We start from the raw sequence: 16,155 nt of genomic DNA on the forward strand, positions 1-16,155 counted from the left end.
AATTATTTTGAAGATATTGAAAAAAAGTAGGTATAAAACAAGATACATCCATATGAATAGACAAATAGAGCTATATCATTGCAACAAATAAATAAAAACAAGATATAAAATATTAACTTACAATACATTTATTTTATCATATTATAATTTTTATTTAAGTATAATAATATTATAAATTAATAGCACATATATTTTTGGTAAAACTGTAATACACAAATTATAGCCAAATTAAAATTAATTCAACTAATTCAACAAATAAATAATTAAACACATTATATTTATGAGAATATTGAGTAATTGAGTTATACTCAAATAATTATTAGTATTCAGTTTAAATGAAGAATAATTTCTTTCATATTGTTTTTTGATAGCATATAGTAAGAATATGGTTGACTATACTTTGCCAAAAATCAATTCAAAAATAAAATAGCGTAAATTGTTATATTGATTTTTAAAAATTATAAATAAAAATAAAAATGTAAATAGAGTACTTTTTTGATAGCTGAATTTAACAAGTGTTTTGAATGATTTGAATATTTAAAAAGGGTATACATTTTTGTATTGAATGTACCAAGTATTCAAGTGCTCTTTGTTATACTTAAATTTAACCTAAACAAAACATTTAAATTGGACAAATATCTATCATGTATATTGTATAACTAAGTTTATAATATTATGTACATTACAAATAATTTAAAATATCCAAGGAAGCATATCCACTTTAACCGAGATTGTTTATTGTGTAAGAACGTCATTAGTATTGAGTTGAGTTCCCATAATTAGTGTACTTGCCAATAAAATGATCCAATAATATACATAAAAATGTTCCAACAATTAATACAATTATTTTTAAGTATATTCATTAGTAAATTAATTTTCAGAGCATTTACTGACAATCTCGGAAGACCATAAATAATTATACAAGTTGACCGTCACTACAATATACTAACATAGTAAGGTTAACATAGGCATTTAGCAAGCACGCCAATTGTGGTGACCCAGCATTTTCTATAATATTTTTGGACTCAATACAAAGGACACAATTCTACTAACAATAACAATTACATTTAATGTTTGGTCATGTTAAAACTTACAAGGACAATTTTAATTTGGTTTTTAAACTAAAAATAATGAAGAAAAAATTATATAAAGTAAATATATAGAAATAAACCATAAAGTTAAAACTTATAAAATAAATTTTGAGCTTAATATATTTTCTTTACTATTCTAATACAAATATTCCATGGTGCTGAATCTTAAGACATAATAGATAATATTATTTTTCGTTATTTAACTTGTATATATTTTTGAATTTTTACATCAAAGATTTTATACGTATTTTAATATAACCGTAGCATAATATGTTTAAAAAATTACAAAAATTAACAATTAACTTAACTCAAATTGTTCTGTTTGTTGTATTATACTAAAAATCACCACTATCATAATAGTTAACATTAATGCGTCTAACAGTAAATATCAAATAGTATAATGTACACATTCAATAAAAATTTATATATGTATATAAGGAGAGATTCACAAAATTAATATGTTCATTTTAAATTAAGCTACCTATCAGTGTTGGCCAATGACAAAATCTATTTTTTTTTAGAAATTGCACTTCTTCGACTTACACGGCCACAAAACAAACCAACTATAAATATTAATCCCATAAAAGTGAATAAAACGACTATTAGGTATTTCTTAGAAGGTGATTTGGCGACTTGTCCATATAATTGTTGTAAATTCTCTGGGTAAATCTATAAAATAAAATAAAATTATTACAATTGCATTTAAATACGTAATGTTTGGGAATCATGAAGTTCAAAACGTTCAAAACTATTCTATTAATAAAGTCAGAGCTCAAAACTTATATATTTGCATATTTTTGATTTTTTCTCTGTCAATGTATATTTAAAAGATTTATTAATATTTGTAATTATTTATACAAAAAATCTAATTTTTCATAAAATAAATAAATTTTAAAATGATTATTTGACTGATTAAAACATAGTTTGATTGATTTTAAATTAATACTGAAATGTGATTGTCATCTACCATACAGTAGAAAGATATGAGCATCTAAATCATATGATTATAATCAAGAGCCAAATAAAAACATATTTTAAGAGGATATTATACCCGCATAATGTTGTTTCTCTCTTACTACTGCATACCATACAAAAATATACATTCAGTAGTTCCAATTTAGTGTGTTTAGCTTGAATATTAGAGTGAAATAGCCTATTATCAAATGTAAGGGTAAAAATATGATCTGTGTTCTCTTGTCGGCTTTTTTATAATATTTTAATTGTTATGACTGTATATAAAGTATTAATATTTAAAACTGCACATAATTCACAAAAAATTAAAATATCAAAAATAACGATGAGAGAACATAGATAATATGCTAACCATAATCCTTGATAATAGGTCATTTCACTTCAATGTTTAATATAAATACACAAAATTGCAACTACTGATTGTGTATGTTATGCGTTGGTAAGACAGAAAAAACAAATATGTGTACAACATCCTCTTAAGATAAGAAAACAAGTCACATTACATGCTTAATAAGAGTTTGTTTAATTATTTAGTACTTTTATCTTGTTTTTTATTTGTCGATACTGCATATTGTATGCTGTTAATGAAATAAGATACCTAACCTTATGTCAATAACAATAAATCATATAAATCATATCTTATTTTGTATTTGTTGTTTTCAATATTTTTTTTTCAAAAATGCCTAAAAAAAATCCATACATGACTCAATCACATAATTTTGAAAATCAGTTTGTTGTAAATTGATTGTTTTTATCAGTTTGAATATATAAGAGCTATAGAAATTTTTTTTTAAATTATCACTAATTAATAAAAAAATATATTTATTTCTAATTTGTTGTACTATTGTATGTAATTATTATATGCCTTTTTTTGAATCAATAACAAACATAAACACATATTTTTATGATTTTAAGCTAATAAAAGCTTGAGCTCTGATTATAAAATATGTTGAATTCAGTGGAATACTAAGTATAGGAAAGTTATTATTTTTTTTAAACAAGTAATAATTTTCTAACCAATGCTTTAGCGTTTTTAAACATTTCCATCCTCTGCAGCAGCATGTCATGACACTTGGCACTGAGCGTTTTAGTTTTGGATTGAACAACTGATTGTAAGCATTGTAAATCTGTTAAAAAATAAAATAAATAAATTATCGTAAATCAAATGATAAAATGTATTACGTTTGTAGACAATTTGTATGATTCTGAAATGAAAAATACATGAAATACTATAATATTAAACTATAATTTAACCACTAACTTACATCCTAATAATTTTTACTTTTTTAAAACCATATTCTAAATCAAAATTATTTTTGGAAATTTTCTGTAATTATATTGGTTATTACTATTATTAGTCTACTTTATTGTTTACACAAATTTAAGTTAAAGAAAAGGAAAGTAATATGTATACTCTAAGAAATTTAACTGTATTACTTCAACCACTGTAATTTAATTATAATACTTTCTTAAATAATGTGCAATTACTTTTAAAATATATAAACAATTAAAAAATATTATAAAAAATAAAAATAAAAGAATTTAATTTGTCATTTGCTATATACCTTAAACACATTTATTTTTACTATTTATATTCTTATCAATTATGAAATTAGTATTTTTACATTCAAAATATGACTTGATGTTAATTAAATTAATATCAGTATCATAAGAAACTTACGTCTTCCAGCTCCCTGAGGGACTTCATCACAGTACTTGGTAATATCCAGAAAACATGCTCGTTGTAACAATGGATCTACATTTATATCAGCTTTAGATTCTTCAATTAATCCAGCTACCTCTAAACGGCAAGCTCGACTATCTATTAACCCATGACTCAATGCTTGTTTCAAACATTCCTCCACTTGTCCAGAATCCTCTAGATCACCATTGCCTTCATTGTGCTCTTCCTTTCGACAAAGCTCTTTAATCTATTTACATAAACAAAAAAAAAATAATTTTTTTTTTCATATAGGTACAAATAGGTAAAATATTCTTAAAATACCTCAGTTGTACAAAGACTTCGTAACAATGGATTTAATTTGTAATTTAATGCAGATTCACGTAAAGTAACAGATACTTGTTTCTCACATTCTGGCTTAAGTTTTCTTTGCCGAAACTTTTCCTAAAAATTTTATCCATCATATTTGAATTCAAAATCAATATATATTAATATATAAATATCAATAAGTACTAACTTTTAAACATTGTAACACTTTGCCATTATACTCAGATTCTGGGCGTAATTTAGCTAATATTTGACTACAATATAAATTTATGTCTGCTTGACAACTATGATGCAGTGCTGGATCGAGTCTATAATCATCACTTTGTTCAATCATACGTTGAATTACAAGGGATTGACATTGTTTTTCAAACGTAAGATCATGTTTAAATTTCTAAAACCAATTTTAATTATTTATAATTATCAAACATTAACAATAAAATAAATAAACAATAAAATATTATATATTTTATTAAAAGTAGTTAATGCATTTATCTACAAATAGTACCTTTAGACAGCTCAAAGCCCGAGAGGTATTTTCTTCTTTACAATAAATTTGCAACATTTTATGGCATTTTGTTAATAAAACATAATCTGATGAACTGTCAGTCAAATCTTGTCTTTGAATCAAAAATATTACTCGGTGACATTGATCTGATAATAAGCTTTTGTTCATTTCAAGACACACTAAAACCTAAAATAAAGTATAAAGAGTATAAGATAAACAACAACAAAATTGTATGTTTAAAATGTTAAAGATCATTTTACCTGTGCTGAACCAGATTCCATATTAGAACAATGTTTTGTAATATCATCTTGACATGCTTTTTTTAAAACCGGATCTAAATCTAAGAATTCTCGTTGCTGCAATAACTGAGCACGTAATTGTTGTCGACATGGTTTTGTTACTTTATGCTTAGAGTCGGTTATAGTATCATTACGTACTACTTCACTTAAACATGCTACAACCTAAACAATAAAATCAATTATGCATCAATTCAGCCATTCTGAATGAATATATTTTATTATACAGAGCAATTAAGTTCAACATACCTCTGGTTTGGTACGTGACTTAGGACAATACCTAATAACAGTTGATCGACATGCTTCTTTAAACGATAAAGTAAAACGGTAATCATTCATAGATATCAACTGAAAATGTTCCACAGCAGCACGACATTTTAATTCTGTTTTCATTTCTGGATTGTTTTTATTTTTGATCAAACAATCCATAACATCATTTTTACCTACTTCATCTTTAGATAAAAGTTCAGCCTATAATCAAAAAAAATTAATAATAATAATAATTAACAATTCATTTGCATGTTTAATTTACCGAACAAAATTGTTGAATGAATGGTTTACAATGTAATCTAATAACAGGGTTTAACTGAATGTCTTCAGCTTGTGCTTCTGTCCACCGACTAATCGATTCTTTACATTCTTTGGTCATCTTTTTGCTGAAATTATATGTTTAATTTAATATAAACTTATTTTAAAAGTAATACTTTTTAATAAACAGTAATTATTTACTTGGTGAAGTGGTCTTGTAAACAGAGCATTTCTTCTCCGACACCAGTTTTTTTGTGACAAAAATTTGGAAGATCTTTAATACATGCTTCGGCAATTTCTGGATTTAGATCTACACTGATAGCTCGTTGTATCATTACTTTTCGTACTTGATCTTTACATTTTGGTTTTAACTGTTAAAAAAATAATAATAATAAATTTAAGTATCAAAATATTTTTATTTTATTAATGATTAAAAATTACTTTATATTTTGCTCCAGTTGAAGATGATGTAAAAGGTCGATAGTACTGAGTAAGACATGGCAAAATCAAGTTTTCTTTTGATTCTTTTATCCAATCTCCAGTAGCTTTGCATATTCTAGATGCATCTGAATAACATGCTTGATATAATGCAGGGTCTAATGTGAAATCACGATTAATAAAATATTGAACAGGCAGTAACGCGTTCTTGCATTTATCTTGGACTAATCCCACAAATAATTTTTCCAACAAACAAGATATCACCCTGATTTAAAAAATATATAACTAAATTAATATATGTTAATATTTAATACTTATTTAAAAATTTTAATTACCTGTTATAACCAGGAGGTCTATCAGAGCAATATTTATCAACTTCAGACTGACACATTTCTTGGAGTACAGGATCTACTCTCCAGTCTTCGCCAATATTTGTAATGCGCATAAGCTTTTGTAACTAATTATGATTAAAAACATTACATAAAATAAAAACAATAATGGTTCAATGTATAATAAAAAAAAACACATACTGATTTTTGACAAGCCTTATCTATTCGATTTTTTTGGCGTGATGGCTTAGAATGGTCCATTAAACAATGAATTGTTCGTCTGCTTACTTCATTATTTCTACAATATTTTTCAATATCATTAGAGCAAGTTGAAACAACCTCTGGTGATAAATGATGATTTTGGAGTAATAATTTTCGATGTTCCATCAATTCAAATTGACAATCAGAGGATACTTTACTGCCTGAAAAAAATATTATGTTTATTAGTAAATGATAAATAATAATTTTTATTTTTTACAAATGCAATAAAAAAATAATGTATATAATTTTATAATCTACTTGAATTATCTCTAAAGCCATTATATGCTATGTCTGAAATAAGAGTTTTAATAGTAAGCAAATCGATACTTCATTAAATAAATAATAAAATATATATCAGTTTTTAGTATAAATATGATAATAATAATAAAGTAAATTAAAACTTTTTTATAAAAGAGACGCATTATTAAGCTAAAGTAATATAATACAATTTTTAGGTTCTTAATACCATTAATATTGATTTCAAATTTATCTCAAAAGCTTACAAAGACATAATTCAAAATCCAAATACAGATCTTCATCAAAGTTAAGTTGAATAAATATTTTTCTTTAAATGCAAATTATAATTGTGATGGTTAAATATAAAAATGGTAAGTGAATTTTTTAGGTAAAAAATAAAAGTCTAAAACACACTAATCCAAGAAGCGATGCATCTAAATTGAATATCATACCAAAATTAAAAAAATATTTTAACACAGTTAGGTTTGTTTTTAATATTTTCTTAAGATATTTCAAAGTATAAAAGTTTTCATACACGTAACAAATAATAGGCAACTTTCTATTTTTTTACTTCATCACTTTTAGCATAATAACGATACATTGAAACTCACCTTCAATCAATTTATTTACAATAATTTTTATCATACCATTTATACAACTTAAGAAGATTGATATAGAAATACATGAACTCATGAATTATAAATTATAATCATAGACCTTATACCAGATTACCGACCGGGATGCTGCAAACTTTAATTAGACTTCAGCAAAATTATTTGATTTATGCAATGATAATTAAAAATAAAAATATATAGTTAATTTTCAATGTCAAAATTTGTTTTATAAAATATAATATGTGCATAATATATCTATGTCTTACTAGTTTTGTTTATACTTATGCACTGCTAAATAAGACCAAAGTAGTCTATGCTGTCTATACGGCGCTTCCAGATTTTTAGAAAATAACTAAGGGTGCTGTAAGTCAAAAAAGCCTCTGCCTTATACTCATAAGACTGGCCGAGCCTGTATTATTAATATTACGTGTCGTGAGCTGTGACAGAGGGTGCGATTAAGTAACTGAGTGACCGATGCACACATGCAATAAAATTATCGTAATATAATATAATATAAATTGTAAATTCATATAATGCATAGATCTTTTATTGTAAGAACCATCATTTTAATATCTTTGGTTAATTTTTTTATTTTTAAGCATTGAATACCTATTTTCAAAGTATGAACTAATATATATTTTAAATGTTTAAATCAACTAAATAATTTAATACTTTTTATATCATTAACTTTACCATTATGTATAGCATTTTCTAAACACAACAGAAGTTGTGCTAAACGTACGTCCTTGTCATCAGATACTAATCTTCGGCAACGGTATGTACGGATGTCTTCTCTACATGCTCTAGTTAATCCTTTACTGACTCTAATATTACCAGAAATCAATTTCTCTCTCCTCCAGAGTTGATTTTGGCACTATATATAACATTAGGAAAACAAATCTTAATAAATATGTTTTAATATTTGTAACCAAGTAATAAAAATTACCGGAAGTGACATTTGACCACTACCAATATGTCCAGCAAGACAGTTGTAAACCAAACCACTACCAGTTGGAATGTCAGCACATAGTTTCTCTTTGTCTTTTAAGCATGCCATATGAAGAGAGTAATCAAATTTTATATTATCTGCTTGCCACTCAGATAGCTTATAAACCAAAGGTAAACATTGCTTTGGAGAAAGCTTGTCTATGTTGGATTGAAGGCATTCCAATACACGTCCTCGATACAGTGTCTACAAATTAAATAAATTAAATAAGTACATTTACAATACTACCCAAATAGCTTAAATAATTTGTACATACATCTGTGACGGAAATATTGTAACAATGAAATTTGTTTATATCATCCTGACATGAGTTTGAAAAATTTGTGATAAGTCTAAAATCAGAAAATGCTATATTTTCGATTCGCATTATTAAATGAAGGCAGTCATTATTCCTGATGCCTTGTTTTTTGTCAACTATGCAACCAAACCAATTTTTATCTCGTTCACAATTGAGTTTTTCAATTTCATATCTACATTTTGGCCATAGTACAGCTCGAAGATTTTCTTTTGCCATAAACTTTTTTAAATGAGTCCAAATGGCTTTTGGGCAGTTACCCGAAAAATCTGAATCCTAAAACAGTTAAATCAAAAATTAATCATCTTTAAAATTATTTTTTTGAAAAGTAGTAGGTAGACAAAATATTTTTGTAGTTTATTTCAAAAAACAATTTATAAAATAGGTACTATTAGATTGAAATATTTCACACGATTTGCATTTGTTTAAAGATTTTTTTAAATAACAATTAAAACTTAAGGTATAAAATAAACTATACCTAAGCTAATAAAGTATGTTATTGAAGCCTGTACTTTTAATAATAATAATAATTATAATAGTATATATATACATACTAAAAAAAGTATACGATTAAATTTTAGTTGGATAATTTAACTAAATTAATAAGTGGTGGAGTATGGATCAATAAGTAATATTTGAGTGGAGTTATAGTACTTATTACTCACTATACTTCATTATTATCTAGGCAATTGAAATTTAATATATATATTGTACAAAATGTACACCATTAACTCCTATTAAAATAAAATGTAAGTCATAACATTTTATTTAACGTCTCTTAAAAAATAAACTTGTTACTTCTAATAAACAATATGTTCTAACAGTATAAAAATATTTGTTTTAACAACTGATGATTGAAACAATTCAAAATTATACTAAAATAATGTCTAATAATTTTGTTACCTATATAATAAGATAACAAATTATAAGTAGGTACTGATAACTAATATTAATGTTAAAAATATTATAAAAGTGAATTATGTATCAACAGATAATTTTTTTTCTGTTTTATGCAAATTTAACATTTGGTTATTTTATTAACACCACCAATAATTTTGTTGTAATTAAAAAAAAAATGTATCATTTTATAAGATTTTTAATATCTGTACGGTTTTTATATTAAAAAAAAAACTATACCTAAGACTAATTGTAAAGTTATAATATGCACTTTATAAGTGCATTTAACTTAATTACATTTGAAACCTTTATTGATGTTATTCATTTACTTAATTATTAGGCTTATTATTTTAACAAAATTATAGTAAAATATACCAAGTAAAAAAGCTGATTTAACATAGTACTCAATCATTGATACTCACATATTATGATTATTTATGAGGGAAGTGCAAATGCATATTATTCAAAACAAGTTTAAACTGCTATTATTTTTTTTCATTTATCAATTAAACACATTGAACAATATTACGGATAAATTGATCGTAACCCAAGTTTAAATTTTATCACAGAACAAACCATTACCTCATAAAGCTGTATGCATTCCAGGATGTCGAGTTTGGACACCGCTGCAGTGCCCGCGTTGGCACATCTCAATTTCAAGTAATCGACGCATGACGGTTCGGCCAACAACGAGTCGAGAGCGGATGCACGGACGGCGCATAACAGCAGCAGCAGGACCGAAGTGACGACGACGGGCCGGGCCATGGTTACTTGTGGAGCGCAAAGGGGGCGGATCACTGGAGGCGACTAGTCGATAGTCGTGAATGATGTCTTGCGGACGACATGACGGCGCTGTCACTTCCGGCTTGTCGGCACGCAGAAACAACGCACGATTACGGCGACTATTGCTGTCGATCGGCGGAAACGGCGACGACAATGCGACTCGTTTGAATCGTCACCGAGTGAGGTGTTAATGTAAGTACGGACGGTTCTTATCAGTAATAACGCGGATCGTCGCCGGCACGCAGTTTGTCTTGTTATTTCGTATCACTCGTTATCATTGCCATCGTCGTCATCGTATTGTTAAGATTATTATTGTTGTTATATCCGATAGCCGTCACGACAATAATAACAACCACCACGGCCCACGAATCCAGAATAATAATAATCTATCGTACTCGAGTGCGTACTATCACAGTGACACAGTATCACTGCTGATCGTGATGACGACGAGTCGACGACTGAGCTGATCCAAAATTAAAAATTATCGTTGTCGTGTCGTTATCTCATACCGACGACGGACAGTGAAATCTAATGAAATTGCGATCGAGTGGGTAACGGGAACCGCAGACGGCCAAACCGATAAAATACTCGAAACAAAGCCGTTTCGTGCTTGATAACTACTGTCGATGGCTGCAGCATAACAGTCGTAGGAACATTACAGTCGTGGCGTATTGTAATGTTAATGCTTTTATAATTAGATAATATAAATTGTTATTATAATTACGGCGAGCCAGCCACGGCTACGCCCCGTACAACGATAACGACGTGTCGATGTAGGTACCTACTGACTACCTATAATAGTCTGTGTCTGCCCGTTGGAGTTTTGTGATGGAAACATCAAACATTGGAAACGAACCCTCGAAAACGGTTTTGTCGTTTGATAATAATTAGAGTCGTTAATAATTAAGTTTAATGAAACATTAATTTTTTTTTTCAATGGACAATATAGTTACCTACCTATTTAATCCAGCAACCGTGGTACTGTCCGTACTGCTATAGGTGTACACCTGACCCCGTGCACTTCGTTGCCCGTTAATAATGCCGATTCTATAACGTGATTCGAACTTTGATTAATTTGTTTATACTCGGTTTAACGTTTTCATTGACCATTTTGAATCTTAAAGAAATTTCGCAAACACCACTTTAAAATACGAATTTTTTTAAATGTTTTCTCATTGTACACCAAATTTGGGGTACACATGTACCTACTACCTACCGTGTAAATAGCAAACCTCAGGTTATATTATAGCCATTATGCTTGGCGTTTCCCGAATATTATAAATTAATATATATTTAGCCTAATTTATTTATGGCTGAATTACCTAAAAAAAAATTGAAAAAAAGTTAAATAGCGTCGTCACAAAATGGGTAGGTACTTAAAAAAGGCCTGCTCTTTTATATATATATATATTGTATTATATGTATATAAGGATTAAAGTTATTTATTGTAGTAATGTAGCATTAATAATTACTACCTAATTAGTAATATTATAAGGTATAAGTTGAATTAATTATCGCCTAAAACATTATATTAGAAAGTGTATAGAGTGTTTAAAAATATATAGGGTTATTGGAATGTATTTTAAACAAGTGGTATTTATACATAAACGTTTAAAACAAATTAATCGACGTTAAAAAAAAAAAAAAAAAACATTAAATTACCTATATTTTATTATTTCTATGAAATATACGTTTTATTAGTATAGACCATGTTATGTACAACTGTACAAGTGTACAACCATAATGTAAAATGTAGATAATAATATAAGAATGATGTTAGTGATTGACGATTGTACTTAGTTACTTTAAAACATACCAATATATACAAAATTTTACACAAACAAAATGTTTGTCTTGTATTGTTTAAAATTAAACCCATAAATATACGTTATGAATTTAAAGAATCTACGAATAATATTTTTAAATTATTACAAATTAACTAAAATCGTAATTTTTCGTTTACATATCTAATTTTGTTCAAATTTTAACTTAACAAGTTTTTATTTAATTTTTTCTTCAAAGGTTGATGGTCAAATGCTTATAAAAATTTCACGTTTGTTCACCTAACTTTATTATTTTCAAATATCTTTAATAACAATTTATGATAAACTTTATATTAGGTACCTATATTTTAAATCTTCTTGAACCAGTGAAAATGTTTCTATCGATATTTGTAGACAAAAAAAAATTAAAAACTGAAAATGTCTTTTAAATTTTATTTTTAGTGATTTTGGTGCAAATTACATCACCAATTTCTTACTAGGTACCTAGAAACTGAGATGGTGAAAATTACTAACTTAGTTAAAAAAAAATTGTGTAAATATGTGCAAATTACACATCATGTTGTAAATATTTAAAATCAATTTTGGTGTAAATTTATTACATTTAAAGAAATTATAAAATTGTATTGCTGGAAGGTATAATACCTGTTAGGCAATTGTTAAGTAAAAAAACTTTTGTATCCAATTTCAAAAAAAGAGAACCCCATCATTTCGGTCTAAACAAACATTTTTCTAAATTATTTAAATATGATACGCATATTATGTAGATATAAACAAATTAAAATGTATTATACATTTCAGATTGTAAATTGGAAACAGTAGAGGAATGTATTAGTAGGTTAGTAGGGGCATTGATTATACAGTAAACTATAGTAATCAATGGTAGGGGGAAATCTTATTAGCTACCTACGTATGTCAAGAACTCTAGAAGCATTTGTATAAAAATAGGTGTCTATTCAATCTATATTATATATAAATATATAATATATATATACAGTAGCGTGGCGAAGAGTAACTTCAGAGGCAATTGCCTCTGAGATTTTTTAAGTTTTGGAGGGTTGAGTAAAAAAACCCTACTGTAAAGGGGTAGGTGGGTCCTCGGGCTATATGTTACTTGCCTCTGGAGTATTTTCACTTCGCCACGCCACTGCTCCGGTGCATTACACCGCCGTCGTGTGTTGTTGTCGTCCGTACAGGTGTGTTTTAGATTCTGAACGAAGTGATGAATGTATTGATTTTACAATGGTGTGTGTTTTTTTTTTTTTTTTTTTTTGTTTTTGTGTCTGTGTACAGCATAACTAGTCGAAATAATGCTCCAATTTCAAACAATGGGGGTGGTTTCCGATGTAAAAGTGAATATCCTTGGTGCATTATAGAGGTAAAAAGTTAACATTTTCCAACACTTTTCAAAAAAATCGAGAAAAAAAAAAAAAAATGACGGAAAAACGGCAATTTTTACGCAAAACCAGTTTTCGACCAAATCGATTTTTTTTTATGGTTGTAATTCAAAAACTAATCACTGAAAATACTTGAAATTTTCACCAAATGTTAATGTCAGTGGTATCCGTATATAGTTAAATTTTCAAAAAATTTTGACTTTTTTTGAGTTATTTATAGACCACTGAAATTTTCGATTTTTTTGAGAAATTTTTTTTAAAGTGTCGATAAAAAATTTTTGGATGACCAAAAAGTTTTGAAAATTTAATACAAGGTTCCTTATGAGTTGTTTTTAATGTAGCTAAAAAAAATTAAAAATCGTTAGTCACAATTTTTTTTTATAAGCGTTTTTAGTTCAAATTTTTACGAAATCTGTCGAAAACGCGAAAATTTGCAAGTAATTTTGAAGTTGAAAAATCATAAAATTTTTTTCTTTTATAACTAAGTTTTGAAAATTTGGTACAAGGCTCTCCATACATTTTTCTTCAAATATCTGTAAAAAAAACTCTACCGGATTCAGACAAAAAATTTTTATGAGTGTTTGAAATTAAATTTTTACAAAAACCGCGTTAAATAACAGTTTAGCCTCAAACGATTTTTGATATTTGTTATTATTCAAAAAGTATAAGTCGTAGATACTTGAAAATTTTACCAGTTATTAAGATTCGCGTTTTCTTTACGTGATTTAAATTTCAAAATATTTTGACTTTTTTTGAGCTATTTATAGACAACTGAAATTTTCAATTTTTCTGAAAAAATATTTTTTAAGTGTCGATAAAATTTTTTTGGCCCTATCAAAATACTTGAAAATTTAATACAAAGTTCCTCATATGTTATTCTTATAGTGATTAAAAAATTATAAGAATACATAGGCACAATTTTTTTTTATTAGCATTTGAAGTTCAAATTTTGACGAAAATTCGTCAAAATTATGAATATTTGCGAAATATTTGAAGTTGAAAAATCATAAAATTTTTTGTGTTTATAACTAAGGATTAAAAATACAACACTAAGTTTTCCATCAGTTTACCTTCAAGTATCTATAGAGAAGCTTGAAAACCTTGATAACTCGAATTTGTTTTCGTCCCTATGGAATTCGTATGAACTCAATGCGATATTTGTAACTCGAAAAATACATGTCAAATTAATTTTTGCCTCCCTTGAAATTCGAGTTATCGAGACTCCACTGTATATTGTTTTCTAATACTTAGTGTACTTGAAATTAAATTTTTTTCAAGTTGCAACTATGGTTTTCTATTAATAAATGGTGTTTTTTGAGTTTATTATTTAATTATGTCATGGTTTTTTAAAAACTAGGTATTAATTATTATTTTACATACATTCAGGGCCGGCGGCATATCATTGCTAGCGATGGCATTCGGCAATCCCTGTCCCTATGACCCTATCTCACATATGCGTAACTTGGGGGGGGGGGGTGAAAAGAGTCCAAGTTAATGACATAACATGACATGTATTGTATAATCGATTAAATTGTTTTAATTATATTTATATGTATATTATGTTCCATGTATACAGTAAAAAATATTTTATTTGAAATACTAACCAGTTTAAACCAGTACCGTATTGAATTTATTCACGACTTTAATGTTATGGCATCATTTTCACCCTGCATTTGTTGGTATTTTTATAAAAACCTTAAAGTACACCATACACAGATAGCTATGAGCTATCCATAGAAAGAACTTATCTAGTTATCTGAAATTAAGTTCATAGAAGTAAAACGGAACTGAAGAATGCGCACATGGACCACACAAGCTTGTAAGCTTGTATAGAAATAATTCAGAGTAATATTCAGACATTAAACGATTAGTCGAAGCATTAACTAAAAAAATCAAAAAATTAATGATTTCATACTACTTCTGTAACTAAATGGTCCATCAGATTTCAGCAAAATATATGATATGTATATGAAATACGTAAAATTAAAAATAAAACAGATCGTGTGTAGCCCGGCGCATAGTAGGTAGTTGCCTCCCAAAATATACGAATTGCCTCCCGTTCTTATCGTAAATAAAAAGGTTAATTTAAAACGATTTATTATCAGCAAACACAAAAAAGTTCTATATGGTGCATAGTTATTACTTAAAACTACAACATCATTCAAGTATAAAATTGATATGCATCTTTATATGATAAAATAGATTTTGTCATGCATCTTTAGACGCTGTGCGATAAGAGAGCAGAGAGTACACGCAATAGTCTTCTTAATCATTTTGACGTTTTCAAAAACAAGTATATTATAATATTTTTAATAATTGTGTGATAAAAATGACCTCCTAGAAATACGAAATAGATGGGTAATGTAATAATATCAAATACTTAATTGATGGGTTTATTTCTTATTTCTTAAGAAAAAAATTGTTATTAATTGGATTTGAATCTGCTTGTTTTTCATAGGGTAGATACCTAATAATTTTATTTTAACTTTTATAGTTATAAGTACCTAATTTTTGTCACATGCCATTTAGTGAGATTGTGTATAGTAGTTAAAAAATTATACCTATATGTATGTTTTTTTATAATTTATTAACAGAAATCAAGAATAAAAAAAAATGTACACAGAAATAAGAAATTTAATGCTAATTTCAATTACAATACTATTATTAATTACAATAATAATATATATGGATTTTGAAGATAGTAAACATCAACAGAT

At 27.0% G+C, this 16,155-nt stretch overlaps 1 protein-coding gene across 1 annotated transcript; it reads right to left on the reverse strand.

Moving 5' to 3' along the window:
* Nucleotides 1-427: 427 nt before the first annotated feature.
* LOC114130550 (Golgi apparatus protein 1) lies at nucleotides 428-10,784 on the reverse strand. Its single transcript, XM_027995540.2, has 17 exons — nucleotides 10,060-10,784; nucleotides 8,542-8,856; nucleotides 8,226-8,471; nucleotides 7,973-8,153; nucleotides 6,369-6,589; nucleotides 6,174-6,295; nucleotides 5,842-6,103; nucleotides 5,602-5,771; nucleotides 5,405-5,528; nucleotides 5,122-5,343; nucleotides 4,837-5,037; nucleotides 4,577-4,762; nucleotides 4,262-4,462; nucleotides 4,069-4,188; nucleotides 3,745-3,994; nucleotides 3,081-3,190; nucleotides 428-1,760 (listed from the first exon to the last, which is right to left on the reverse strand). The coding sequence occupies exons 1-17, from the start codon at nucleotides 10,240-10,242 to the stop codon at nucleotides 1,599-1,601; spliced, it is 3,276 nt and encodes a 1,091-aa protein (XP_027851341.2). The 5' UTR covers nucleotides 10,243-10,784; the 3' UTR covers nucleotides 428-1,598.
* Between the last annotated feature and the right edge of the window lie 5,371 nt (nucleotides 10,785-16,155).

The sequence above is a fragment of the Aphis gossypii genome, chromosome X (genome assembly GCF_020184175.1).
Source record: "Aphis gossypii isolate Hap1 chromosome X, ASM2018417v2, whole genome shotgun sequence".
NCBI lineage: Eukaryota > Metazoa > Arthropoda > Insecta > Hemiptera > Aphididae > Aphis > Aphis gossypii.